Source organism: Mustela erminea, chromosome 5 (genome assembly GCF_009829155.1).
Source record: "Mustela erminea isolate mMusErm1 chromosome 5, mMusErm1.Pri, whole genome shotgun sequence".
In the NCBI taxonomy this organism is placed as follows: Eukaryota; Metazoa; Chordata; class Mammalia; order Carnivora; family Mustelidae; genus Mustela; species Mustela erminea.
In genome coordinates, this window is record NC_045618.1 from 111,990,530 (window position 1) to 112,016,728 (window position 26,199).

Below are 26,199 nucleotides of genomic sequence, written 5' to 3' on the forward strand. Positions count from 1 at the left end.
GTATTCCTAGAGCCTAATTCTTTGACGTATAATACGTGCTCCCTAAACAACTGCTGAATAAGCGAATATTTCCTTTGTCGTTTCACTTATACTTGTTCCTTCTACTGCACTTTAGTTCCTGCTATTGCATTGTACCTCCCTGGGGGATAGGAGACAACGACAATGCTCCTTCCCTCCATCACGGAGTACCAAGAAGGCAATTCCCTTGTTGAGAAGCCGAAGGCTTCTCCTGGGCGGCTGTCACGCACCCAAAGGTGCACAGTAATTCTATTAGTGATAGCCAGTCTGAGTCAGGAGAGCTGTCAAAAATGTTTTTACAGTTCCACTCACGGTTCTTGGGCACCCAAAACTGCGAACTACTGCCATTACAATTAGGTGACAATTAGCACGGCGTTGAAGTGTGCGCGCGTGCGTTAATTTGCATAACGAACGGAGGCGTCCTACACCGTCTCTCTAAAATGAAATCCAGATGGATAGACACATGATGCTTCCTTCCTTGCGCGCCAGGAAGCTGAGCCTTCTGCAGCAACTCCTCTGCCCAATGGGGGGCGGCAGCATCCTAGTAACTCGCTGCCTGAAGATGTGTAGGTGGGTGGAGAGAGATTCGCGTTCAAAGTCTTTTTGACGCTACCCGCTCTCCGTAGCTGCTTAGCCCGCTTGAGTTTCAATGCGCGTTGTTGTTTGACGAAGGGAGTCCTATACACCGCCTGCTGCTCTCCTGATCATGGCTTCTCCGAGTTCCTTCACCTACTATTGCCCTCCATCTTCCTCCCCTGTCTGGTCAGAGCCGCTGTACAGTCTGAGGCCCGAGCACGCGCGGGAGCGGTTGCAGGACGACTCGGTGGAAACAGTCACGTCCATAGAACAGGTGAGGTGGCCAGACTGAGCGAGGCGCCCACGCGGGGACTTCTGGGAGCGGGAGTCCCGTCCGCGGGGCCGTAGGCGTGCGGAACTCACCGGGGAACTACTACTCCCACAGTGCACCGCGGTGCCTCCTCTCTGGGACGCTCGGGGCTTCCAGGCTTGGTTCTGTTGAGGAATGGAGCGTTTGTGGGGCCAGGTTTGGGAGGGGTCGTTATCAGGGTTGGTTGGGAGGGGAGGATAGTACCTGGGTCCTCTCTGGCGAAGGAAGCGGGGAGAATCGTGTTCTGTGCCTGGTGGACTAAAGCAGCTCGGGCGGGTCAGACAGCCCGTTTCATTTGGCCGGGACATCGGGAGGTTTTCAGATGGATAGTGCACTTTCCTCACCTGCTCGCAGTTTTGGGACCTAGAGGGGATGAGAAGCGGCCAGACTGTGGTCATGCCATTCCAGGGTCTGTTTAATTTCTGTCCTACACTGCTAGGTGTAGGGCCTGCCTTGTGGATGGGCATTTTAATAGTCATTCAATCGAGCGCCAGCAGAGTATTGGACACAATGTTAAACGCTGGAAATACAAAGAAATAAAAGTTTCTGACCAAGAGCATGGCACAGCCTGGTTGAGAAAAACAGTACTGTCTGGAAAGCGCTACAATAAAATCATACATTTTTAGACGATTTACCGTTCATTCACTGAGGCCTCCAACCTGTCACTTTGAAAAGTGCTTGAGGAATGAATAGTGAACTCTTGTTTTTCTTTTCATTTTCCATTTGGAATTGTTCCCAGGTTATTGTGGAAATGTTTGCCCATCTGTCACTAGAAGTGGTTGAGATGATTCTTTTTAGTACTAACAAGTAAGCATCAGGCTTTAGTACTAACAAATAAAATAAGATCTCTTAGTAAGATCAGTTCCCAGGCTTAACCTCAGAGAAACTTGCTTTGACTTTCATACCTGAACTTGGAAGCCTGCATTTAGGCAAAATTAGTAATGGTATTTATCATATTTTATATTTGTGATTATGAGTATAATTATAAATTCACAACAAAAAGCAAGGACTTGAGTACACAGTTATACACGTAGTAGCCAAAAGCATATTATAACTGGAGATTAATGCTACATGGGGTTTAACCCTTACCTTTTGAATCTAGCTCCCCAGCTTAGTTAGCCTACCAGTTTGTCTACAGAAGTTTTTTGTAAAAGATTGTGAAGAAGTCTCCCATCAATGAAAAACTTACAGGATCTTTGCTGTATTCGTAAGTGACAGACTGTAGAGTTTATTCAGGTCAAGCCTTTTCCTTTTCATGTGGTATAAGACTATTGGGTCACTTTTTATGTAATTAACTGACCCAGCAGATAAGGATATGTACAGAATACTGGTGGAGAAAAGGGAGTCAGAAGCTGGTCTATTAATTTAGAGAATAGGATGGAGACTTCCATGGTTAAAGGAGCAAGTCAAAAACAGGAACATCAGAAGTTTTACTGATCTGCTCTTTTTCTTCTACTACTTTATTTTTTTGAGCCAAGTGTCCCTGCTTAGTTCCTGCCAGGAAATACTGGCACTTTTATTTTAAATGTCAAGGCATAATAAGTGATGCAAAAATGGATGCAACACGATTCTGGGCTGCCAGAGGGTTAGCCAAGGCCAAGGCTGGGTGCTGTTATAGGGTGTGTTTCAAATCTAGGCCTAACTATGTGACAGATAGTAGAGCATCTTGTTCATCTTTTCCATGTCATTCTTCCAGTTCACGTTTTAAAAGTCTGGGATAAACCATTCCAGAGAGTAGGAAGATGATATAGTATCTCATACAAATGGTTACTTCAGTGGCAGCACTACTAATAATCATAGTAGTACCCATTTACTGAGCCTCAGTTCTGTGCTAAATGCTCTCCATACATTGTGTCACTCAATCCTTTTCTATTTCACAGATGAGAAGACAGGCTTAGGTACTAGGTGGGTAGGTTAATGATGATATATACTCATAAGAAGTACCAACCTTATCTGGAGGAGTTGTCTACAGAAGACACTAGTTATTCTTTTGGTTCTGTCCGTTTGTTCATAGGGATTTACTGGCAGGGTTTAATTTTGTGCCATTGCCAATAAGAACAAATGCTTATCTCCTGTTCCCTGTCTGATTATCAGGAGACTGTATTTATTTATTTATTTATTTATTTATTTATAGATTTTGTTTATTTATTTGACAGAGATCACAAGTAGGCAGAGAGGCAGGCAGAGAGAAAGGAGGAAGCAGGCTCTCTGTCGAGCAGAGAGCCCGATGTGGGGCTCGATCCCAGGACTCTGGGATCATGACCTGAGCCGAAGGCAGAGGCTTTAACCCACTGAGCCACCCAGGCGCCCCATATTTATTTGTTAAGCAACAATTTGATAATAGGAATGAAACCTGTAAACAGTGTAAGGAGCCCTTAGCTAGGGATTCTTCTGTTCTATTCATTCACGTTTTTATTTGTTCAACACATACTTGAGTGTCTTCTGTGTGCCGGGCTCTGTTCAAGACACTGGACATAAGGCAGTAAACAAAAGAGGCCAAGTTAGTGCCTTTATGAAACTTTTCTTCTAGGTCAGGGAGGCAATCAACAAAAAAGGGGAAAAAAAACTACATATCTTATCTATCTATCTAAATCTTCATCTGGCTGTCTGTCTGATTTTAATAAGAAGTGTTGTGGAAAAAAAGGAACAGGATAAGAGAGATGAAATATGCCAGGAATGGGTCGGGGAGGAGCAGGAAAGGTTTTTATATCAGGCCGTAAGGGAGATCATCTGATGATGTGCCTGCCACTTGAGCTGAGACCTGAAGTAAGTGAGGGAACAAGCCGTGCGTGTGTCTGGGGGAGAAGCATTTCGGGCAGAGAAAGCAGCAAGTATAAAGGCCCTGAGGCCTCCCTAGTGCCTGATGAGTGAGTGCAGTGAGTGGTCACTGTGAGGACAGAGGTTAGTAAACGGGAGAATAGGACATGAGGTCGGATCACGTAGGGCCTTATCAACCATTGTAAGTATACTTTCAGTTACCCTGACTGAGATGGGGAGCCATTTGGCTGGATAGCTTTTTGTCACCTCCCCAGATCCACTTTATCCTTTTCCGCCCTGCTCTGCAGTTGTACCCCTAGAGGTGGACCTGCACAGACATGATCCCTTGCCCTACGGCTTCTGGGTGTATTTGGCCATGGGACGTACTGATAGGGAGTGAGGGAGACGGAAACTGAGATTAGCGTACTAACTCCTTTCCTGAGAGATTGTGTGGTCTGGAGGCAGTCTCTAGACTTGAAGTCACGACTCTTTGCAGGCACCTTTCATTGGAGCTCTCGGGCACCCTCTCCGCTCCTTCTCTTCACACTTTTTCAGGCCTAGGTGGAGATCTGGTACCCTCTGTGTTGCCTGCTCTAGGGCACTGCACTCTCTCTTGTGGTTTCCCTACACCTGCCCACACTTTTGTAACTAGTTCTTTTTTTAAAAAAATTACTTAGTTAATTAAAAAAGTAAACATCTAATGTATTATTAGCCCCAGGGGTACAGGTCTGTGAATCACCAGGTTTACACACTTCACAGCACGCACCATAGCACATGCCCTCCTCAGTGTCCATAACCACCCTGCGCCCCCCCCCATCCTCAGTTTGTTTTGTGAGATTAAGAGTCTCTTATGGTTTGTGTTAATTAGTTCTTTGATAAACTCTCCTCAAATCACCCTCTTCGGATGTGCTATCTCTTTCCTGCCAGGAGTCAGACTGGTCCACGATTTGAGAGTTTCAACCCAATCTGACTAGCATTTTCACAGGCCCATGTCGGTCACTGTTGGGATTGTGAGGAGGTGAGGAAGGGTGCAGGGGGACCCGCTAGGAGGCTGTTGCAGTACTCCAGGTGATGGATGATGGCAGCTTAGCTCAGGCTGTGGTGGTGGAGATACTGAGCAGTGGTCGTATTTGTAAAGATTTCTGCCTGGACAAACTGTTTCCCGAACGGCATGGTGCTTGGAGAACCTTTTACAACTCTAGAAAATAAGATGTGGTTGTATTCCTTTTTTGTGCTATCTGCATTTCCCCTTTTGCAAATGCTCTGTGATTCAGGTCGGTGAGTTAATACCAGCACAGTCTCAGAGGTAGTAGGTTTGCCAAAAACTGTTGCTTACAGAAGGTACGACTCCTGTTTTTCTTGTAGTTTGTCCTTAGAAACATGGGCAAAAGTATCCTCCACTTGAAGTGGCATGAGATCATTAGACAGCATTCAGTTAAATGACAATCAACTGTGAGGAGTATCTGGAAGGATTATTAGTCTTAGTCCCCGCGCTCAAAATTCTTTTCTCTTAGAGAGAAAAAAGAATATGCCAGAGGCAACCACAGAATGATTTACAAAAGCGTGTAAGTAAGTGCTACATTATGATTGCATTGCGCAAGGGTGTGTGGGAGTGGAAGCCATATGTTGTGGGCTGAGGTGGTCAGGACAACTTCATGGAGAATGTTGGCTTGTAAAGGATGGAATTGGTGGGTAGCCATTCCAGTCAGAGGAGCTGTTAGGGATGAAGACTCCACCATACTGGGCATGGAGGGGGCTGGTTGGCTGTGATAGGAAATTAGGTCAGTTGGGTGGGTGAAGCCAGTGGGGTTCGGGGTGGGTGGTGGAGAGGGATGGAGACAGGCTAGGGAGCTGGCTTCAAGTGTTGAGCGTTGTGCCACTGCAGCTCCTGACGGAGGGAACATCAGGGGTCCAGGAATGAATCCTGGACACCTTCTGTTGACTGATTTCAAGTTATAGTCTCTGAAAGATTATTAAATGGAGGTGAAACAAGTCACTAAATACTATCAAACTTACTAGTTTTTTGCTCTTCTGATGGAAGGAACCAGAGCTCTGCTTGGTCACACAGTCAGCAAGCTAGCTCTGGTGAATTGGTTTTGCTTTATTGAAATTCAGCATGTATCATGTTGCTCAACTCTAAGAGAATTCCAAATATCAAATTTCCCTCAGTTTTCCTATTAAAAAGTCCAAAAAAAAGTTTTTTGGTCGACTTGAAAATACACATACTTTTAAATGTGTAAACAAATCAAATGCCTACCTACAAAATTTAGATTTTAAATCTAGGTACATGTACCTTTCTAGGATCATACACTTTGTAAAATCACACTAATTTAGAAATATTGTTTTTCCTCTTTATTTATAAAAAATTTTTCTTCAAAATCTTCACATACATCTTTGACCTTAGTATTTTTATCTTGCTGGAGCCACATTTTGGGTCAACCAATGTATTTCTCAAGACCACATTTTTTGGTTTTTTGAGATAAATCCCTTTTGAATATGGTTAAGCATTCTATCCCAAGTTATAGGCACCTATTTGTGTAACATTAGGACCCTTTTACAATGTGTCCAGTTGGTGTGTATCTGTGATCACCACAACTTTAACGTGTCCAGTTGGTATCTGTGATCACCACAACATAACTACTGTTTATTTACTCTTTAAAATGATCTTTAAAAGGATTTACAGTGGCAATTTAACATGTAGAAGTGTGAGTTCATATCCTCAGGAATAATTGCTAAATCTGTGCTTAATTTGTCTCTTTCCTGATACCATCACCTGATACCATCAGCTTACCTCTATCAGCAACCAAAACAAACTGACTGAGGTTGTTTTAGACTGATTATATCAACCCCAACTGGTATTTTCTATTTAAAATAAAGGATTGAAAGAACCCCCTATAGGCAGATGTACATTGTAAGGATTGCTTATAAAGTGATTTGTTTTTCCTGAGGATTTTTAAAAAAAATCCTTGCCTTATGTTTAATCTACTAATGATTCTTTTCCTGGATCTTCAGCATTAACATGAGTGTCAGGCAGCAAATCCACTTTCTGGAAGGGTCCTCCTCTGGGAGAGAGGGGGAGATATTGGAAGAAGGGATGTGGTAGTTCATGATATAAAAGTTGGTGTGTCATTAGATCGGCCTTATTTATTTATTTGCTTTTAAAGATTTACTTATTTGACAGAGAGAGACAGCGTGAGAGGGAACACAAGCAGGAGGAGTGTGAGAGGGAGAAGCAGGCTCCCCACTGAGCAGGGAACCTGATGCGGGGCTCCATCCCAGGACCCTGGGATCATGATTGGAGCCGAAGGCAGATACTTAACAACTGAGCCACCCAGATGTCCCTAGATTGGCTTTCTTTTATTTAATTAATTAATTTATTTTCAAAAGATTTTATTTATTTATTTGAGACACACACACACACACACACACACACACAGAGTGAGAGAGGGAACAGAAGGAGGGGAAGCAGGAGAGGGAGAAGCAAGCTTCCTGCTGAGCAGGGAGCCCAATGCGGGGCTCAATCGCAGGACCCTGGGATCATGACTTGAGCCAAAGGCAGATGCTTAACAACTGAGCCACGCAGGCGCCCCTAGATTGGCTTTAGATAGACGCTGTGGAAGAAAAAGTACCAAATGCATGAGTTGCTTTTTACCATTTACCAGAATGGAAATTATTCTGAGCTTCTGACTGGCCTTATTCTGTCTGGCATTAGTTTGGGGCTCCTGACAGTTATCAGGCTAAGTTCTTTAGGACCCAAAACAGGCTTGTAGACATTTATAGCTTCTGGGGCCATAGTTCTTAGGTATAAAATAAGCAGATGTGACAGAAGGTGAACACTTAATTCTTTAGATTCTGAGGATCCCATTCTATTATTATTAATTTATTATTTTTCTATTAGTTAAGCCTTCGTCATGTGCACATTAACAGAAACCAAATCAACTGAGGAGATGGAAATGTGGACACCAGCAGGAACCAAAGAACTAGGGACTGGGGAAAAGACTAAACCAGCTGACCTCAAAGAAGGGGGACCATGGACTGATTCAAACAAATGGAGAATTGCAACTGCCACCACTAGCTCCCAGCATGGAATCTGAAGATAGAACCAAAGGCTGGAGTTTAGAAGTTACTGCAGATTGGCTAATACAAGGCCCTGTGTGCATCACCAGCAATTTCCAGTCTGGATTAAACTGGGAGTCCAGACTGTGGACTGGAAATGGGGAAGGGATTCCAGTGTGGAATTGCAGATTCAACCAAGGGCTAAGGACTGGGGGTGGACTGACCAGTAACCCTAGACTGGAAAGCTAGTCAGATGGGGAGCTCCACCGAGAGCTCACCGGCAGCCCTCAGAAATGGCGAGAAAGACCGTGAACTCAGAAGGGTTTGCAGGGCACCAGACCTGTTTCTTGCTGTCTCCAGATGCCACCACGAGTTTGCTTTGGATCCCAGTGCTGCCACCGAGTCTGTTAAAAGACCAAAATTCAGCTGAATAAATGGGCAGATCTAATTATGGCTTTATTAACCAATTCATTAATCGGGCAGCATCCCATCTAGCAAGTAGAAAGGAACTCCAAAGGGCTACAGAAAGGGAAAGGTTTTTTAAAGGTACACAGAAGGGGCGCCTGGGTGGCTCAGTGGGTTAAAGCCTCTGCCTTCAGCTCAGGTCATGGTCCCCGGGGGATCAAGCCCTACATCTGGCTCTCTGCTCCGTGGGGAGCCTGCTTCCTCCTCTCTCTCTCTACCTGCCTCTCTGCCTACTTGTGATCTCTGTCTGTCAAATAAATAAATAAAATCTTAAAAAAAAAAAAATAAAGGCACACAGAAGAAAATACTTATTTTGGGTGAGGTCCCCCTTCCCATGGTAACATCCATAGAGAGGGCCCATGAGACAGGTTACCTTATTGGCACTGACCAGAAAATTCTTGACTGGTTAAGATTACTTTTCTGGGGGAGGGGGGGCACTGGGTGGCTCAGTGGGTTAAGCCTCTACCTTCGACTCAGGGTCCTGGGATCGAGTCGCGAATCTGACTCTCTGCTCAGTGGGGAGCCTGCTTCCTCCTCTCTCTCTCTCTCTGCCTGCCTCTCTGCCTACTTGTGATCTCTCTCTGTCAAATAAATAAATAAATTCTAAAAAAAAAAATTACATTTCTGGGGGAGATTGAAAGTGCAATTAGGTTAGGTATTAAGTCCCAGTTCAGTGACCTATCATAAGTGACTTTACTTTGGGCCTGCAGTTCTCCTTTTAACATGATTGTTGATTCTTTTTTAATCCCTTCTCCTCTTGATGGACACTTGAGCTATTTCTGGATTTTGGATATTTGGATATTATTTTGGAGATTTGGATATTAATGGCTATAAATGCTACACTCTCGCAGAAGTCTTTTTTAGGAGCATATGTTTTCATTTCTGTTGAGCGAAGACCTAAAAGCGGAGTTGTTGGATCATAGGGTGGGTGTATGCTGAGTTTTATAAGAAACTGCTATCCTTTTTCAGAGTGGTTGTAAATTTTATACCCTCACTTGCATTATATAACAAGAGTTCTGGTTGCTCTACAGCCTCGCCAACATTTGGTGTTGTTGGTTTTTTCAACTTTAGTCACTCTGCCGGTGGTTGTGGGTGGTATTGTTAAGGAAAAAGCTATTTGTGACACTTGTAAAAGGAAGTCTCTATTCAAGACTTTATTACTACAGTGACTTTTGCTTAGGGGAGAGAGATTGGGCTCAACTCTGAATATGACAAGGGAAAGTGGGGATTTATAGCCAAGGAGCAAGGTGGAGGGATTGCTGGATGGAAACTTTCCAAAAGGAAGGGTCAGGTGAAAGAAGGAATTCTGGCTAAGCCAATTTCATGGGCTTCCTCCTAAAGGCAGGCAGCGTGAGCCGACATCACTGAGGGGAGATGGAGGATGAGGAACCCAGTCAGAGACTGAGGATGATCAGATATTAAGGTTGGGGGATTCTGGCCAAACCAGTTTGGTAGGATTCCTGCTAAACTTTGGCGATGTAGACATGGCCACAGAAGTATAAAAGTCACTGTTTCGTTGGGATATGGATGCACTGTATGTGTATCTGCAAATGTATTTGACTTTCCAGAAATCTTTCTTATGCCTAGATACAGTAGTCATGGTGAAATTTGGGTATTAAGTTTTTTGTTTTGATTCTTAATCATTCCCTCCAACATCTTATTACAAAAAATTTCAAATATACCGAAAAATTGATAGCACCTGTTTACCGTCTACCTAACCTTTGTCCTTCATATAAATTGTTAAAGGGTAAATTTTAAAAGAGGGTGAAATCAAGACTCATACAAATATAAAATGAACACATCAAAGATTTAACTCATGGAATTGATAGGATGTGATAACCAGTTCAGAAGAGAACTCAATGTGCCACTCATTCACAGGCACATAAGGAATGCTGAGGTGAAATTACAAAGGCATAGCAAAATTAGTCAGTATACATTCCATAATCATTAACTGCATTTTACCAGATACCATATGCATATCTATGGGTAAAAATATTTGCATAACTATTTTCTACAAATTAACTTCTGCATCTATGGAGTGTGAAACAGCCTAGATAAGGACAAAAGAGGAGATAAGCCAATGGATCATCTAGCCAAGACACGATTTTGTGTGTGTGTGTGTGTGTGTGTATGTATACACCCATGTGTATATATGTGTATGCCAATATTTTTTCCTGAATCTGATAAGATAATAAAACATGCATTTCTAAAGAATATTCTTCTACATAAGGACAATAACATCACATCTAGGAAAATAAAAAAAAAATTCTATAGTATCATCTAATATCCCATTTAAAATTTTTAAATTTCCCCTATTGTCCCAGGAATTTATCTCTTTGTGTGTGTGTGTGTTTTGAACTAGCCTCTTGTTACTTTTTTTTTTTCTCCCAGACTATTTAAGAACTTTGAAGAGCTAATCCCTTGGGACTAGTCTTCTAGTGACTAATCCCGGTGGCCTTTCTTATAACATTTCATATAGCAGTGTTTCTGAAACAGATCTGATGCTTTCAGCTGTCATCCTTCTCCCAAAAGAGTCATATCACTTTCATTAACATGGTCATGAGCTGTGTGCCCTGTGCCCAAGGGAAATGAACCTATGGATCCTTTGCTATATATACAAAAGAAAATTACCTGTTGTTATGGGGCTGTTAATCAGCCTTTGTATTGTACCCGGTTGGTGACTGCCTTGCCTATTGGCGTTCTCATGGGAGAGATTGACTAGAATATAATAGTCTGTTCCTTTGGGATGGAAAGGAAGCATGGAAATCCAAGATAAAATGAGAGCTCAGGGAGAGTGGGCATGGTTTAGAATCCCTATGCAGTATTGAAGCTGATTTTTTAAAAAAGAATTCTGATTTGAGAGCTATATTCAGAGTTTTCATGACTGAGGTAACTTTGTTTTTTTTTCATGCTTAATGTCAGTTCTCTTATATTTAAAGTGAGAATTTGGGGGCACCTGGGTGGCTTAGTGGGTTAAGCCTCTACCTTTGGCTCCGGTCATGATCTGAGGGTCCTGGGATCAAGCCCCGCATCGGGCTCAGGGAGCCTGCTTCCCCCTCTCTCTCTGCCTGCCTCTCTGCCTGCTTGTGATCTCTCGCTGTCAAATGGATGGATAAAATCTTTAAAAAAAAAAAAGTAAAGTGAGAATTTTGATGAATTTTTAAAAAGGAATTTAGTTATAGATCTTGCCTATGGATATTAAGCAGTTGTTATGACTGCCTCCCTTAATTCTATCAAGGTTAAATTTTTAAATCTATTAATGTATTAGAGGTCCCCAAGACCACCTCTAGTTGGTTCACTACAGGGATTCAGAGAACTCAGCAAAGTTGTACTCATATTTATGATTTATTACAGCAAGAGGCTACAAAGCAAAATCAGCCAGTGAAAGACTCATAGTGTAGTCTGGAGGAAAACAGACAAAAGCTTCCAAGGGTCCTCTCCCAGTGGAGTCACATAGGATGTACCTAATTTCTTGGACGTCAGATTTTGACTACCCATGCAAAGTGTTGCCTACCAGAGAAGCTTCTCAGAGGCTTCTCTGAGGATCATGGTTTTTACTGGGGGTTGGTCACATATGCACCTTCTGCCTAGCACGTCTTAAAATTACAGACTCCCAGAAAAAAGTAGCTGTTGAGCATAAATAAGGTTTATGCAATTTCAGCACAGTGAGCCATGCATCAGTTCTTGGGATGGTGGGGACCCTCCCAAGTTCAGGTTTCTGTATATCAGCCAAGGGTCAACCATTCAAGCTGGCCTTTCTAAGGATGGCAGGCTCATACCTGTTATGGTAACTCCTTTGTATACAACTAACTTTCTTCCTTTCCTTCTGCTCCACAAATTGGAGCAAAGAATGCTTGCATCTTCTCGGTAACAAATTTACTCAGATTTTATATAACACTTGGCAGGCCATATGGGGAGAAGGGAAGGCAAAAAAGGATGTTGCATGCATTGGAGATGACTTTGATTTTCTCCTTGCCAGATGAGTTCTTTTTAATTTCTATATTAATTCATTACTATGTGTCAAAAAAAAATTGCAGACTTATTGCTAAGTATTATTTTTAAAGTTGTACTCTAGAAACCATACTGTGTGCTCTAAGGTGATCTTTTTCTAAAATATACCAGTACCTAAAGACAACACTTAGAATGGGAGTAAAATTATTTTTGAAGGGCTCACTCATCCATTTTGAAAGAGAGAGTGAGAGTGGGGGTGGTGCAGAGGGAAAGAATCTCAAGTAGATTCTTTGCTGAGTGGGGAGGGGGCCCGATCCCATGACCCCGAAACATGGGCCTGATCCCATGATGACCCTGAGATCACGACCTGAGCTAAAACCAAGAGTTGGTCGCTCAACCAACTGAGCCACCCAGGTGCCCCATAGAATGGGAGTAAATTTTTGTAAATCATGTATTTGATAAGGGACTTGTATCTAGAATATATAGGAAGTTATTACAATTCAATAATAAAAAGGCAGCCCAATTTAAAAAAAGACATATCTGAATATATATTTCTCTAAAGAAGATATACAAATCGCCAATAAGCCCATAGAAAGATGCTCAACATCATTAGCCATGATGGAATTGCAATCAGAACTACAATGAAATAATTGCTTTGCACCCACTAGGATGGATATAATCAAAACCACAGAGAGTAACATGTGTTGGTGAGGTTGTGAAGAAATTAGAATGCCCATACATTGCTGGTGAGAATATAAAATGCTATGACTGCTTTGGAAAACAGTCTTATAGTCCCTTAAAGAGCCAACATAGAGTGACCCTATGGTCCAGCAATTCCACCTCCAGGTACTTACTTATACCTAAGCAGAAATGAAAACACATATCCATTTGAAAACTTACACAAGAATGTTCCTAGCGACTTTATTCATAATAGCCCCCAAATGAGAACAACCCAAATGCCCATCAATGGATGAACAACAGATTAAAAAAATGCGATATATCCATAAAATGGAATATTACTTGGCAATAAAAAGAAATGAAGTAATGGTTCATGCCCCAAGATAGGTGAAGCTTGAAAACATGCTGAGTGAAAGAAGATAGTCACGAAGGACCGTTATGTTGTGTGATTACATTTATAGGAAATATCCAGAATAGGCAAATCATAAAGATAGAAAGTTGATGAATAGTTGACAGGGGCTGGGGAAGATGAAGGGTTGGGGTTGACTTCTAAGGGGTGCAGGATTTCTTTTGGGGGTAGTGGAAATATCCTAAAATTGATTGTGGTAATGGAGGCACAACTCTGTGAATGTACTAAAAGCCATTGAATCATACACTTTAAATGGGTGAGTTGAACGGTGCGTGAATGATATCTCAATGAAGCTATTAGAAACATATACCAATTCTTAAGAGAAGATAAAGGGAATTGTGATTTCCCCATTTTTATGAACAGCTGGACTATAATACTCAGGTATTTATTAGAATTCATAACTTAAATTTTCAGACCGTTGAGTCTGTTACTAACTGCTTTGGAATATCTCTTGTTCATTCTGCAGAAGAGTGATTAGGAGCTCCGAAGAGAAATGATACAGTGTTGGGAATATTTTAAGTACTTTTTGCCTTCTGTCTGTCAGGTATCCTAGTTTAGCAGTAAAACTCTCTTTTCCTTAGCTGGTTCTTGGCTGCCTTTGTTGTCCGAGGGGGAGCCGAAGGTGGGTCTGCTCATGAAGGAGTTCTTGTCTGGATCCTTTTCTCTGTAAGGATCTCAGTGTCAGAATGCTAAGGTGATAATGGGCTCATCCATCTGCCTTGGAATAGTAGTATTATTATTTTTAAAGATTTTATTTAGTTATTTGACAGAGATCACAAGTAGGCAGAGAGGCAGGCGGGTGAGGGGTGGGGGGGAAGCAGGCTCCCCGCTGAGCAGAGAGCCCGATGCAGGACTACATCGCAGTACCCTGGGATCATGACCTGAACTGAATGCAGAGGCTTTAACCCACTGAGCCACCCAGGAGCCCCGGCCTTGGAATATTATTAAGTCGTGTGGACTTGAGTCAGCTTGTATTTGGGCAAACAAAGTGAGTTTTCCTCCCAGTTGGTTTTGTTTCATTCAGAATTCGTCAATTCACTTAACTCTAACAGAATGTTGTAGGCAAATCTTTCTTGCATGATCTTACTGACTTATGTTTCTTGTATATTTTTCTGTCCCTTTCAGCTTACAGCTAAGGAAGGTGTAACTGAGAAATGCCGTCTGTCTTCCTTTTAGGCTGGTGCTTTATGTTAGTCTTGTGTGAGAGTCTAGAAAGGAAAAGAATTATGAAGAATTGGGACAACTTCCTTATTCCCCATGAGTCAGATTCTTACAGTGACTTCAGTCTGTTTTTTGAAATATTATGAATTTTTAGCCAGATTATCCCTCAAACTCATGTTCAGAGGCAAATACCAAAATATATCCTGAAACCAAGTATAAATGAATTTTAGATTGGCTGCCATTTTAGATGACTCACATCATTCCTCCCCTCATCATCACAAATAATTCTTGCACATACGTCGAGGCCCTAGACGCTGTAACTCCGTGGACCATTCAGAAATAAAAAATACATTTTGAAATTCCCAGAGAGGACATTATTATGTATCTTGAAATCTCAATGAGGACATGCCTCACTACCAAGAACAGGGATGCCAGTGAAGGAGAAACTCTATCTCCTGTTAGCCAGGTCACTTCTGCAGTGCTGTATCCTTTCCTTACAGAAGCTGAACTGTGTGACCATGTCGTGGTGGGTCTTCATAGGAAACAGGCGATCTGGATTTTTTTGTGACCTGGCTTTCTGAGATCCTGCATATTATGGGACTGTTGAGTGCTGTGTGTGACATAGGACCAATGACCAGATATGCTGTTTCGTTGGTGTTTCCATGATTGATGTTCTTGTAAATCCCATAGGGAATTTAAATACAGATTGAATTTTAATGTTCAGTCTGTATTTAAATGGTTCAGTCTGACATTAAAAGGTATGACCCTTAGCAGAAATTAATTTTGTATTTGTGAATGGTCAGTTAAGCGAACACCTAAACAACTTCACAGAGCAGGCAAGAATAAATCTCTCAAGCAAAATGCTTTGTCTGCTCCCTAAGTAGCTGGTGCCAGTGAGCCAAACTCCAGGACCATCATTAGTTTGGATATATGGATAGTTGACTGGAGAAGTTGAGGGTAATGTCAGCATAGGACAGGACATTCTCTCTGCTTCGTCTGTCCTAAGCCCGCCATCCTACAGAGCCTTTGAATCGGGGCTCATAGTCCTATGAAGTACAAAAACCACCCCAAGCAATTGTAGCCAATGGACATTCGTGGCAACTGAAGAAAAAGTTGACAGAGGACTCATCTGTATCTGTTTTCTCTCTCCTATCTCCTGCATTCTTACCAGGCAAAAGTAGAAGAAAAGATCCAGGATGTCTTCAGTTCTTATAAGTTCAACCACCTTGTACCAAGGTAAGCTGTGGTTAGGAGTGTGGGGGGATTGGGGAGACACACCTCCTGTGAGAGCCTTTCTTCTTTCCTCCTTGAGCCTGTTCAACCTCAAGGGATAAGTCTGTTGGGAGAAGGGTTTCTTGACCTTGACCTTGTGGCCACCTGGTAAGCTAATGACCCCAACTCCTTCCTCTGTTACAAAGCTGTTTAGAGGAGATGCTCTCCTTGATCTGAACCATCAGGTGTTACATGGGGAGACCCCTTAAGGCCTGGACTCTGAAGTCTGATGATGGGGAGGGGAAATTCATGTTTCTGTTGCTTAGTCATGTCCTGGTGCTCTGGTGGTTCGGATCAGAACTCTTGAGGTTTTATTTTTCATTGGCACTTTGAGTCCAGGGGATGGCAAAGGTTGGATTCTCTTAATATGTGTTGTGCTTTGACTGGAAAGAGGTGATGAGTCTGAGCTTCTCCCAGTCCAGCCCTTATTGGTAACTGTGGCACCGCTCCCAAGGATGCAGTCTCCAGGGAGCACACACAGTGCCTTTTTTTCCCCTCAGCACTTAGCAAGTTGAAGGTTTCTAAGCAATTTGATGTCAGAAATTCCATAAAGAGGATTATAAGCTTAACTTAAACTTACCTTTGTTTTCCCTTGTTTGTAGTTTATAATGTATCACGCTAGATTTCACGAGGATATTTCATCCCTCTATTAGCATGTCTCTCCCAATCTCAAGTTGTTTCTTCAGACCCATCCTGTGTCGTATTTCCAGCGTTAGAACAGATTAGGAGTCCGAAACTGTGTGTGGTCATGGTTTTATCTTAGTGATCCCACACTCTGCCTTGACCCCCTCTGAACAAAGGGCCTTTGCGCTGCTGGCTGATTCACGCTGGCTGGGAAGCAGAGGGGGGGCCCGAGGTCCTGCCTGAGCCTTGAGTCCTGTGCTTCGGAGACTGAACAGAATAATTGCAGGCTAGTCAGGCTCTGAGAGCTCTGGTTTTATTTATTGGGACATCATGCGTGGTTCTGGCCCAAGTTCCTTTTGTGTCTTTTTTACCACCATTATATTTTGCCACTATTTCCTTGAAAAAGAAATTTTCTTTTGAAAATTCTGATTAGCCAAGGCAGAAAACAATTGGAAAAGGCAAATTGGAAAAAGGGAAAGGCAGATGAGAAGGTCATCTTCATTTTTCTTCCCTGGGGAAGGAACGAGGGAAGATACCAACTAACTAGAGGAGTCTTTCCCCAAACTGCTGAACTAAATGTCTATATTAACCTAAAGCTCAGTCCTCAATAAATGAGTTATTGCTCGTCCGGAACCACAGCTGGAGATTAGGAAATGAAACCATTGGTTTCCACAGCTCGGAAGCTGAAACTAATACAGCAGTGTATGTCAACTCTACTGAAATAACATTTTTACCAAATAGGTTTTTAAAAACAATTTGTTTATTTCTTCCAAGTTTTTATTTAAACACGGTTTCTTTTTTTTTTTTTTGAAGATTTTATTTATTTATTTGACAGAGAGAGATCACAGGTAGGTAGAGAGACTGGCAGAGAGAGAGAGAGAGAGAGCGGGAAGCAGGCTCCCTGCTGAGCAGAGAGCCCGATGTGGGACTCGATCCCAGGACCCTGAGATCATGACCTGAGCTGAAGGCAGCGGCTTAACCCACTGAGCCACCCAGGCGCCCCTAAACACGGTTTCTATCTTAGAATAATCTCCAAGGTATATTAAATGGAAAAATAAAAATACAGAAAAATAATGTGTCGTACTCTGCCATTTGTGCTAAAGAGAAAATGGTGTTTTTACAAATCAGTCAGCAAACAGCTGAGGGGGGCACGTGGGCACCAGCTCTTCCTGGTGCAGGCGAGACTTCTCAAGAGGCAGAGGGACTTGGTGGTGGTGAGGGGTGTGATTGCTTAGGGGGTCTTTGTGCCTAGCTGCTGCATCCCCGGTGACTCACCTGAATGGGCTCTGAGTCACTGTCTGCTGTCTGAGGCCCTGTGGACACATGATCCCTGTGTTTCGAAAGGAACCTTCGGTCATTTGATGTTCCTTTTCACCTACCATCAGAACAGACCCTTGGACTTTTATTCTTACTGAGATGTGAGGGAGAATGGGAAGTTACATAGTCTGGAGGAAGAAGTGGTGTTTGGGGAAGGGTGCCAGAGGACAATAAAAACAGTTAAATCCCCTGAATTCATAGGTCTTAGGTCAGGTGTGGGTGGAAGACCAAAATGTTCCTCCTGGGTTTGGATCTTTCTGGAAGTAGAATATGTCAGGGGTCTGGGTTTATTTCAGGAATCTGACATTTCCCATTTTATCGTTGCCTATGAAAATGAGTGTTTTAAAGGATGCTAATAAGTATGTTATTATGTCATAGCATGGTAATGAATATTAGAGATATTACACATTTTGGCAGAAAGGCTGAGTGAAAGGCTGATAGAAATCAACTTATCGGGCGCCCGATAAGTAGCTCAGTGGGTTAAGCCGCTGCCTTCAGCTCAGGTCATGATCTCAGGGTCCTGGGATCGAGTCCCGCATCGGGCTCTCTGCTCAGCAGGGGGCCTGCTTCCCTTCCTTTCTCTCTGCCTGCCTCTCTGCCTACTTGTGATCTCTCTCTGTCAAATAAATAAATAAAATCTTTAAAAAAAAAAAAGAAATCAACTTATCAATATAAGGCTGAAGCCAGACACCACCATCATAGAACTAACTTCTTGGATAAAAGAATAAACCTGAAAATTTAGCAAAATTTTACATTATTATCACAATTTCAATGTTTAACATTTTAGGAGTCAAATTTTAGAAAGTCTGACATAATGTAGGAACAAACCTTCATTTTTAGCTAACGTGAATATTCAGATACTAGCAATAAACCTAAATGACACGGCGTGTTTGTTTTTGAGGTTATGATGCTGGTCAGTGTAATAGCATCGCACACACATCCAGGACCACTGACTGCGCACAGGTCTAGGGATGCCAGGAATGATGCTGAGGGAGGCATTTGCCTATTGAACATTCCAGTGCCACAGCCCAATAGCAGATTTGGCTGAAATTCAAGGCTGAAGCTGAATGTCAGTACCTTCTACAATTATTCCCCATTCCAGGAATGATTTCTTTCTCTCTCGAAGACCGTGAAGCCTGCATCCTCTCCTGGAGTGAGGTAGTCCCCCTCCCAAGGATCTTTCTGACTGTGCTTTTAACAGTTTTGTTTGTCAGGAGCCTGCTTTCCCATGAAAGCTAATTTTCCCTTCCCTGTGTTATTCCACACACTTAGGAATTCACCCTTTTCATTTATTCCTTTAGCTTTGGTAAAAAAGCCTAGATGCTTTTTTACCAAAATTTTAATTTTGGTTAAAATTTTAATTTTAATTTTAATTTTACCAAATTAAACTCCCTCTCTTTCTCTCACATACTTCCATGTCATTTTCCTCTTGGGCAACAGGGTGATCAAGACCCACCCATGTCCTGCCCCTGCTGGGCTCTTAGTCTCATGGAAGAGGTAGCCATTAAACAAACTAATGCAAATACACTGTTACCAATGGGTTGAGTGTCAAGGAAGGGAATGGGACACTCTCAGAGAGTGGCAGGGGGTAATTTAGGTTGGGAAGTTAGGGAATGTGTCTTAGTCTGTTCTGCCTGCTACAACAAATTACCATGGACTAGGTGGTTTCAACTAGAAACTCTTATTTCTCACAGTTTTGGAGGCTGGGGAGTTTCGGTGTTGGATGAGGGCCCACTCCCTGGTTCATAAATGGCCATCTTCCTTCCTCACGTGGAAGGGGTGAGGGAGCTCTCTGGAGCCTCTTTTATAAGGTCGCTAATCCCTTCATGACCTAATCACATCCCGAAGGCCCCACTTCTAATACCATCACACTGGGAATTAGGATCAACATGAATTTTGAAGGGACGTGAACATTCAGTCTATGGCAGAAGGCCTCTCAGAGAAAGTGGCTCTCAGGCTGAGACCCAGGGGCTGAGCAAGAGTTGGTCCGAGTTTAGGAGTTTAGGAGGCTGTTGCAGTATTCCAGACAGAGGGAACAGCATGAGCTAAAATCTTGAGACTGAAAAGAACAGATCATAAGGAAGGCAGTGTGACTGGAGTTTAGTGAGGGTCTGAGATGAGATTGGGGAGAAATAGGTAGAGGCACATCATGAAGGGTCTTGAACCCAATGGGGTTCAAGTCACAGTAAGAAGTTACATTGTATTTACAGTTTATGTTGCTGCCCAGTACACCTATATTTCTAAGTTCTTTTTCAGATAGTGGAACTGGACTCCCAGTATCTTTAACATATTTACTTGATCCTTTCTCTGGTGTATCCCTATCTCCCATCCCCCTCTGCACAGCCACATAGATGTCCTTCTCATCCTCTGGAACACTGACACCCTGCAGTCCCTGCCCCGCCGCCCCCCTCCTACACAGAGCCCGTGTTGTTCTGCTTCACCTAATGGCATGACTTTAGGGCTGAATTGTTCAGGAAGGAAAGGGAAAGAGCTCTTGCTTTTTATTTTAATTCCTTACACAGAAAAGATTTTTGGACAGAGGTGAATTGAGAATAAAGGAATAGTAAGGGTATTGGTTTTTTAGGGCTGCTGCAATGAAATACCACAGACTAGGTGGCTGAAACAACAGACATTTATTTTCTCAGAGTCTTGGAGGCTGGAAGTCTAAGATCAAGGTGCTGACAGGGTTGGTTTCTCCTGAGGTCTCTCTCCTTAGTTTGTAGATGGTGTCCTCCTCATTGTGTCCTCACATGGCCTTTCCTGTATGTGCTCCTCCTTGGTATCTCTTTCTCTTCTTATAAGGTCATTAGATGTTGGTAATCTTAAATAACTCTTTAAAGATTCTGTCTCCAAATACAGCCCCACTGGGGTTTAGAGATTGAATATATGAATTTTGGGGGACATGGTTCAGTCCATATCAATAAGGCTCTTTAGTACAGTTTTGCTGACTGAAAGAAACTGGATATATGTCCCTTCAATTTAAAGGAATAATAAGCCTCGGGGCACCTAGGTGGCTCAGTGGGTTAATCTTCTGCCTTTGGCTCAGGTCATGATCTCAGGGTCCTGGGATCGAACCCCACATTGGGCTCTCTGCTCAGCAGGGAGCCTGCTTCCCACTCTCTCTCTGCCTGCTTGTGATCTCTCTGTCAAATAAATTAAAAAAAAGTCTTTTTTAAAAAAGAAATATTTAGTAAAAGAATAATAAGCCTCAGAGGAGAAGTTAAAATTCATTCAGCATTGTGGCCCTTGAAGCTTTATGTAAACAAAGAGACCTTTTGTGAGATTTTAGAATTACCTATGCATGTCAGCATTAGTGTGTGTGTGTGTGTGTGTTTGAATAAGTGGGCAAAAATGAAAGAGAATATTTTCGCTTGTCGAAATGGCTCTCAGTGTAGAATCTCTGTTTTCCTGCCTGTGGCTGGTCTTCAGATGAAACCAGCTAGAGGAACTCATTAGTTCCCTCCGGGCAGGGCTGCTGGGGCCCGGCTGTGGGTGAGGTTCGGCTGGGAGGGTGCTGTGAGGGAGCCTGCCCATAGGGTCCAACCCCGAGCTGCAGCAAAGGTGACTAAGGCCCCCTTCCGTTAGGTGTTTCTGGGCAGGTGAGGCTCCAGGTACCCCTGAGGCAGGATCTCTTACCCCTCGAGGCAGAAAAGCATTTCCCCCTGAGGTCTTTCACTTTGTAGTGACTGAAAAGCCCCTCCCTGTCAAGTGAGAGAGGAGCGCGGAGTTAACAAGGAAAAGGGTTTCTTCTCCACGTTTCTTGTTTCTGTTTTCCCACTAAGAGGAAACGTTTGTTTAGCTGTGTAATTGGGCTCTCAGAATTCTCAGTCCCACAGGGGAGGGCAGCCTGTGGCAGGCACGGCTCCTCCGTGTGGAGGGTATGAGCATGGAGGAGAGCTGGAGAGGCAGACCCCAGGGCCAGTGCAGTCACTCCTCTCCTTGCCCTCTCCTTGCCCAAGTGAACCTGAACTCCCCTGGGGGTTTGTCATTCATTTAAACAGAAGGGACATCTATCTATCCAGGGACAACAGTCTCGTTAGGTCAGTCAGACACTGGCCTTACTGTGCGTTTCTTTCTTCTTTCTTCAGCTCATTCGACAAATAGATGTCGAGAGCCTGCTCTGTGCGGGGCCCAGATGTGCAAGCCAGGCAGGAGCTCTCCTCAGAGCGACAAGGCGGTGGAGTAGGGGGGAGGACTGACCAAGTGGTTGCATAAGTGCACCCCCCTTCTCACCTGGTCCCTTTCCTTAGCACTGTACTTAAGGTCACAAAATCTTATTTACAGGACCCTTTTACCGCTTTACCCCTTTACCTCATTTCCAAATGAGGTGGCTCGTGTTCTCTTCTTTTTTTTCCCTTCTCTGCTCTGTGGCTTAGCCTCTCAAGGTATTTGGTGTATTCAAGTTCCTTGGACTGTTTCTTCAATGGGAGAGTTTTGACCTATAGAAAGCCCGCACCGTGAATGGGTCCTTTGAGAGCTGGAAGTCAGGCGATCTGCCTCCAGATTCTGTACTTGCCCTCACCTGCCGTGGGTTTCTCAGCCTGCCCTCATGGACGGTCTCGTGGACCCTCTTGGTTCTCCTCGTCTGCACCCCCATCCTGGCCGCCCCCCGCTTCTCAGCCTGCGCCAGCGTGGTTCTCGAGCTATTTGTCAGCAGTTCCCTGGGCTCATTCAGGTCCTTCGTGCCTCCACCTCCCAGCTCTTCCCCTCCTCCCAGTCCCTACCCTGGCATCCCTATCCTGGCGCTTCTGCTGAAGGGTCCCAGCCAGATTTCCCAGGAGAAAAGTCATGCAACATTGCCTGCTGAGCGACTTCTCCAGAAGTTATACTACAAGCTTTAGCTGGGCCTTCACTGCTGCTGTGAGCTCCCCTCACTCCTCTCTTGTGGATTCCCTAACACACTCACCCCAGTGGCCAGCCTCACCCCCTACCTCCTGAGAAACTCCAGGCTGTCCCGCACGAGTTTCCTTCTTCCCCACTTTCAAGTCCTGTGTTTGTCTTATTTTACACTTTCTCTCACTGTTTCCATCTCTGAGAATGGAGCATCCATCCTTAGTGCCAGGCTCCTCTCTCCTGAACTCTTGCCCCCAGCCCTCCTTCCTCCCTCTTCTTTAGGGACTGTCCTTGGTGGATTTTCTCTGGGCTTTTGCATTTTCAGCATCTTTGCTCTCAAGCAGTTTTTTTGTTTTTGTTTTTTTTATTTCTTTTCAGCATAACAGAATTCATTGTTTTTGCACCACACCCAGTGCTCCAAGCAATCCGTGCCCTCCCTAATACCCACCACCAGGCTCCCCCAACCTCTCACCCCCCTGCCCCTTCAAAACCCTCAGATTGTTTTTCAGAGTCCATAGTCTCTCATGGTTCTTCTCCCCTTCCAATTTCCCTCAACTCCCTTCTCCTCTCCATCTCCCCATGTCCTCCATGTTATTTGTTATGCTCCACAAATAAGTGAAACCATATGATAATTGACTCTGCTTGACTTATTTCACTCAGCATAATCTCTTCCAGTCCCGTCCACGTTGATACAAAAGTTGGGTATTCATCCTTTCTGATGGAGGCGTAATACTCCATAGTGTATATGGACCACATCTTCCTTATCCATTCGTCCGTTGAAGGGCGTCTTGGTTCTTTCCACAGTTTGGGGACCGTGGCCATTGCTGCTATAAACATTGGGGTACAGATGGCCCTTCTTTTCACCTCATTTGTATCTTTGGGGTAAATTCCCAGTAGTTGCAATTGCAGGGTCATAGGGAAGCTCTATTTTAAATTTCTTAAGGAATCTCCACACTGTTCTCCAAAGTGGCTGCACCAACTTGCATTCCCACCAACAGTGGAAGAGGGTTCCCCTTTCTCCACATGTTCTCCAACACACGTTGTTTCCTTTCTTGCTAATTTTGGCCATTTTAACTGGTGTAAGGTGGTATCTCAATGTGGTTTTAATTTGAATTTCCCTGATGGCTAGTGATGATAAACATTTTTTCATGTGTCTGATAGCCATTTGTATGTCTTCAGCAGTTTTTACCCCTCCTCTGGCTGAACCTCCTGCCTTCCCCCCAGCGCCCCCTCTTTCTCCCCTCACACACATCATGGCATGCTTGGATTGTGGGTTTGGTTTCCTGCCACTAGTCTTATCCCCACCCCAATCTCTTCAGCATGATGCAGCTCCTGGGATCTAGAAAATGCAGATCTGACCGTGCCTTTCCCACGCCTAAAAGACGTCAACGACTGCCTTAAAATTTTTTTCACTTGCCTTTTTTTTTTTCCGTAACAGCTTTGAGATACAATTCAGATATCATATAATTCCCCTATTTAAAGTGTCCAACTTAGTGGTTTTTAATTTATGGACAGAGCTGTGCATCCATCACCATAGTTTATCTTAGAGCATTTTTGTCACCGTGCTGAGAAACCCTGTCCCCTTTAGCCACCACCCTCCCATTCCTCTGTTCCCGTCCAGCCCCTGGCACCCGCTTCAGCTACTTCCTGTCTCTGTGGATTTGCCTCTTCTGGACATTTCATGTAAATGGAATAGTACAATATGTGGTCTTTCTGTGACAGCTCCTTTTACTTCCCAAGGGTCATCTGATGTTGACAGCACAGTGACTTTTGACGCATTTAGAAGTCCCCTGTGATCTGGTGTCTCTGTACCTCTGCAGGCTGAGTTCTCAGGGCTCATTGCCTTGTACTTCTGCTCCAGCTGAACTAAACCTACACAAATGTGCCGCGTTGTTCCCTTCCTGAAACGCCCACACCCTCCCTTCTTTTGGCTGGCTAACTCATGTCCTTGTGGTCTCCTTCATTCCTTGACACAGTGCTGTGTCCTTTGGGAAGTTTCTTCTGATCCTGCATGCCTTGCTCTGTGCTGCTAGAGCCTGCCTCACTTTGTTCTTGGCCAGGGCTGTCACTGCCATGGGCTCGTCTATGTCTACCTCCAGGCTGCAGCTCTAGGGAGCAGAGTCACCTTCTACCCACTGCAGGACGCTTGGCTTGCACACAGTGGGCTCTCAGAGTCCTGGCCCTTGGACCTCCTTGAAAGAGACATCGAGTCTGGCCTTCTCTTCTCCTTTATGCTCTGGAATCTGCCCTCAGTGCTCTCTGAACTCTCTCGAAGGTCACCAGCCACTTTGTCATTTGTTCTCTTTTTCCTCAGTCTTGCTGCAGCATTTGTGATGGTTAAATACCTCCTTGGAGTTCTCTCCTCCTGTTTTGCCCATGACATGACATTGCCTTCGTCCTCCTCCCACTTATGTGACTTTCTTTAACTCTTTCCTCTGGCTCCTTGTCCTCTAAGCCCGCAAGGATGGGTCTTTCCCCCATTCAGCATTCAGGCTCTTCTCTCTGCTTTGTCCTCTACTCCTGCAGCTTCATCTATCACTTACGTGCAGACAAATGACTCACTGTCTGTGTCACTTGGAGCCCTCCCCTGAGTCTTACATGTATTTCCAACAGTGCCACTGACCTTGTCACCCAAATACATTTCCTGCTATCAGTCCACCTGCCCATGGGTTACCATGCTAATGTGAGCCCTTAAGTATCGAAGTACTTCTGCCCTGGTTGACTGAGCACCGCCCTACCCTGTCTTCCCGCCTCACCTCCCTCCACACTTGGTGCTTTCGCTTGGCCCAGTTTGTAAACACATACTGAATACCTACTGCAGCCAGATAATCTTTCTAATGCGTAGTTTGGGCCATTTTCTTCTCAGCTCAGAACCTCAGAATTTCACCTTCTACCAGCCAGAATGGCTTGATTTAGAAAGACAAGAAATAACAAGTGTTGGTGAGGATGAGGGGGAAGAGGAACACTTGTGCACTGTTGGTGGGAATGCAGACTGTCATAGCTGATGCGGAAAACAGTATGGAGGTGCCTGAAAACATTACAGATGGAATCACCGTATGATTCAGTCGTTCCACCGCGGGGTATTTCCCCAGAGAAGACAAAGACACTAATTCAAAAAGACATATGCCCCCCTGCGTTTATTGCAACATTATTTATAATAGCCAAGATATGGACGCAATCTCAGTGTCCATCAGTAGATGGGTGGATAAAGATGTGGTGTAGATATACAATGGAATACTACCCAGCCGTAAAAAAAGAATGAGATCTTGCCATTTGTAACAACATGGATGGAGCTAGAGAGTATTATGCTAAGTGAAATAAGTCAGACAGAGAAAGACAAATACTACATGATTTCAGTTATATGTGAAATCTAAAACACAAATGAACAAACGAAAAGCAGAAACAGACCCATCGATACACAGAACAAACTGGTGGTTATAGAGGAGAGGAGTGTAGGGAAGGCAAAATGGGTGAAGGGAAGTGGGAGATTCAAGCTTCTAGTTCTGGAGTGAGTAAGTTGCAGCATAGGGAATGTCATCAGTGGTATTGTAATCACATTACATGGTGATAGGTGGTAGCTATGCTTGAGTGAGCATAATTTAATGCATAAACTTGTTGTTGAATTACTAGGTTATTACAGTATTAACATTGTGTGTCAATTCTACTTCAATTAAAAAACAAAACAAAACAAAACAAACCCAGGGGCACCTAGGTGTCTCAGTGGGTTGGGCCTCTGCCTTCAGCTCGGGTTGTGATCTTAGGGTCCTGGATT

At 43.8% G+C, this 26,199-nt stretch overlaps 1 protein-coding gene across 1 annotated transcript in view; it reads left to right on the forward strand.

Annotated features, from left to right (window-relative positions):
* Positions 1–666: 666 nt before the first annotated feature.
* FNTB (farnesyltransferase, CAAX box, beta) overlaps positions 667–26,199 on the forward strand; it is a 65,336-nt gene continuing 39,803 nt past the window's right edge. The window contains exons 1-2 of the mRNA XM_032344505.1: positions 667–868; positions 15,553–15,617. Of these exons, the coding sequence (XP_032200396.1) occupies positions 725–868; positions 15,553–15,617 (209 nt within the window). The 5' untranslated portion in view covers positions 667–724. The remainder of the gene's footprint in view (positions 869–15,552; positions 15,618–26,199) is intronic.